The following is a 2,999-nucleotide window of genomic DNA, read 5'->3' on the forward strand; positions in this document are numbered from 1 at the left end:
TTTTGTGTTGTTGATGTGACTGGTATACGTGAGTCTATCATCTAGTGTGATGCCTACTAGCTTTATTTCCGGGAGAACTTCGATTCTTTTCCCATTGACTCTGATATGGTTGACCCGTGTGTCTGCTTGGTGGTTTGCTTGGAATATGAGTGCCTTAGTCTTTGATTCTTCCACCTTCATATTCCATCTCGGGCACCACTGGCTTATGAGTTTTGCAATTTGAAGCTCCACATGTGTGATCAGATCTCTTAAGTTTGGACCTGTCTTCCAAGCTGCCCCATCGTCTGCGTATTGAAAGTTGCTGAGGTCAATGTCACTGTACGCATCAGATGTATATATGTTGCATAACGTAGTAGACAATACTGCACCTTGTGGCACTCCCACCTTGCTTAGGGTTGGTTTTGTTGTTACTGAGTTTACTCTGAAGGAGATCTCTCTGTCTCTCAGAAAGCCACTCAGATAGCATAGCATTCTCCCCTTAATCCCATGTTTCATCAGCTTGTAGAGGAGGCCTTCTTGCCAGATTCTATCAAAGCAGCCTTCATAGTCTGCGAACACTGCAACTGTGGATTCCCTTCTCTTCCAACCTTCGTTGATATGTTGTATCATCCTTAGCACCCCATGTGTGGCTGTTCTGTTCTTCCTATAGGCCTCTTGGTAGGGAGATATGATGCTGTTCACTTCTGTCCACCATGTGAGACGGTTGTTTATTATTCTTTCCAGTATCTTCCCTATAACGCTTGACAGAGTGATGGGTCTGTAACTACGTACTTGGTTGTAGTCTTCTTTCCCTGGTTTCTTTATCAGTATCTTGCAGTCCTGTTTCATTTGCTTGGGAACATGACCTGTTATCCACACTCTGTTCAACATATGGTGTAGTGCTATCAACATCCCTTCTCCACCTTTCTTGAGCATGATTGGTAGAATTCCCTCTAGCGGACTGGGTGAAGATCGTGAGTCCATCTTATGCACCGCTGCTTCAACTTCTTGTAGTGTTATGTCCATGTTGAGGCTATCTTCATGGGAGGTTTCTTCCAGTGTGTCTGCTTCCTGGAGTCTGTGCATCTCATGTGTTACCACTGCTTTTACTGCGTGTGTGATGCTCTGTTTCCAGTGTTCTAATTCATCTGGCATATCCACTCCTCCTGGTGCATATTCTTTGCTCACCACCTGTGCTATTTGTTCATCTGTTGTGGCTCTCTCCCCATTCTGCTGCTTTAGAGGTTGAATCGTGGGCTTGGCATTTCGTCCTAGCTGGTTCTTAATTGCTCTCCAAAATTTCTGAGGGTTGTTTGGGTTCATAGCTTTGAGCTGTTCATTCCAATATGTGTTTCGTGCCTCTTCCTCCATTTTGTTGAGAGTTTGTTTCTCATTCAGGTACTTTCTCAGGTTGTTGAGGTCTCTCCTCCTTCTGAACTTCCTTAGTGCTCTTTTGGTGTTTTTCATCTGCTCTTCCAGGGTTTTATTCCAGTGCCCTTTACTGTGTTGTGTTACTGTCTTCTTTTGGATGAGCTCTTCGGCACATTCCATTACCCTTTCTTTAAAGGTGTCATAGATTTTTTCTGTGTTGTCGTCGTAGTTGTCACGTGAACTGTTGGTTTCTTCGGCCAACTTCTGGAAAGCTGTGTCTGTCTTTCTTTCCCATTCTTGCCTGTCCAACTTACGCAGGTTCCATCTTTGCTGCTTCTCTATCTTCTCTTTGGTTCCCACTATCATGGTGATGAGGTTATGATCTGTTTGTAGCGGCACCTCTGGCTCCACTCTCCAGTTGCTTATGTGGTTTTGTGTATCTCTGTTTACTATGGTCAAATCGATGATGCTCTCCTCTCTTGTGGGAGTGTTGTTGTTGATAATTCTAGTCCTACTTGCTTCCATCATAGTGCTTAGCATTTGGCCCAGTTTGTTATCTTTCCTATCTCCCCAGGATGTATGTCTGGCGTTCAAGTCGCCACATACCACAAGATGCTTCCTTTTTGTGCTTTGATTGTTGATTATGTTCATTACTTCCTGCATGGCTAGTTTGTCGTCTGGAGGCACGTATGCAGATATCAAGAGGAAGTTCAAGGTATTTGTGTATATGTTGAGCGCTACAACATCTGCATGTGTAGTCTGATCTAGTGGTTCTTCCATTACTTTAATGCTTTCTCTAGTTGCTATTGCGACTCCACCTCCTCTTCTTCCAGTTCTATTTCTTTGTACCCATTTCCAGGATTTTAAGCATACTGGTTGCTCACTTTTGTTCCAAAGTTCTGATAGACAGATTGCGTCGATGTTCTTTTGTTCGCACATTCTCTCGACCAGAGCCGACGAGGTATTGATTGATCTTATATTAATTTGTGCGATCTTCATTTTCCTGGTATGTATGTTTCTTGTTGGAAGATGCTGCAATGCTTTTGTAGTCACTGCTGTAGGTCTTTTGTAGATGTTAACTATTGTATCTTCGTAGACTATTGCTTTTGCCGTTTCTCGTGTGGGTGATCTTATTTTCTTCTTATGTGAGAGTCTTATTCCTCTTTTCCGTATGTGAGTTATCAATTATGTATAGTCTCTTTGTTGTTGCAATGTGCTTTTGTTTCCTTGTTTTTATGGTCTTTGCAAATGAGTATGTCTGTTCGATATTTCTTCCCCTTTTGCAGGTTTAGACTCTGTTTTCAAGCTTTTGCTTCCAGGAGTGGAAAGCTTTACATCTGTTGTCGTTAGCACTGTGTTTCCCTCCACAGTTAATGCACCTTGGTTTGCAGCTTAGGGTGTGGTTTCTTGCTTCTCCACACCTGGCGCAGGTGGCGTCTTGCTCACACAATTTGGCGATATGTCCGAAACGATGGCAATTGAAACACCTGATCGGTGTCTGAGTCTTTGTTCTGTATGGTTCAATGTTAACCGTAGCACCGTTTATTATTACGTTCTGTGTGAAGATGCTTGACAGCTGTCCTTCTGTTGTCTCAATCAGGACAACTTTTAGCGGCTTCCCGGTATCTTGGTATCGGTATCTGTGTGCT

The 2,999-nt window shown here is 43.2% G+C and overlaps 1 protein-coding gene across 1 annotated transcript in view; it reads left to right on the forward strand.

Annotated features, from left to right (window-relative positions):
• Nucleotides 1-2,011: 2,011 nt before the first annotated feature.
• The window catches only part of LOC118425121 (N-alpha-acetyltransferase 38, NatC auxiliary subunit-like), a 5,943-nt gene continuing 4,955 nt past the window's right edge, over nt 2,012-2,999 (forward strand). Inside the window, exon 1 of the mRNA XM_035833939.1 lies at nt 2,012-2,065. Within this exon, the coding sequence (XP_035689832.1) occupies nt 2,012-2,065 (54 nt within the window). The remainder of the gene's footprint in view (nt 2,066-2,999) is intronic.

The sequence above is a fragment of the Branchiostoma floridae genome, chromosome 10, assembly GCF_000003815.2.
Source record: "Branchiostoma floridae strain S238N-H82 chromosome 10, Bfl_VNyyK, whole genome shotgun sequence".
Taxonomy (NCBI): Eukaryota; Metazoa; Chordata; class Leptocardii; order Amphioxiformes; family Branchiostomatidae; genus Branchiostoma; species Branchiostoma floridae.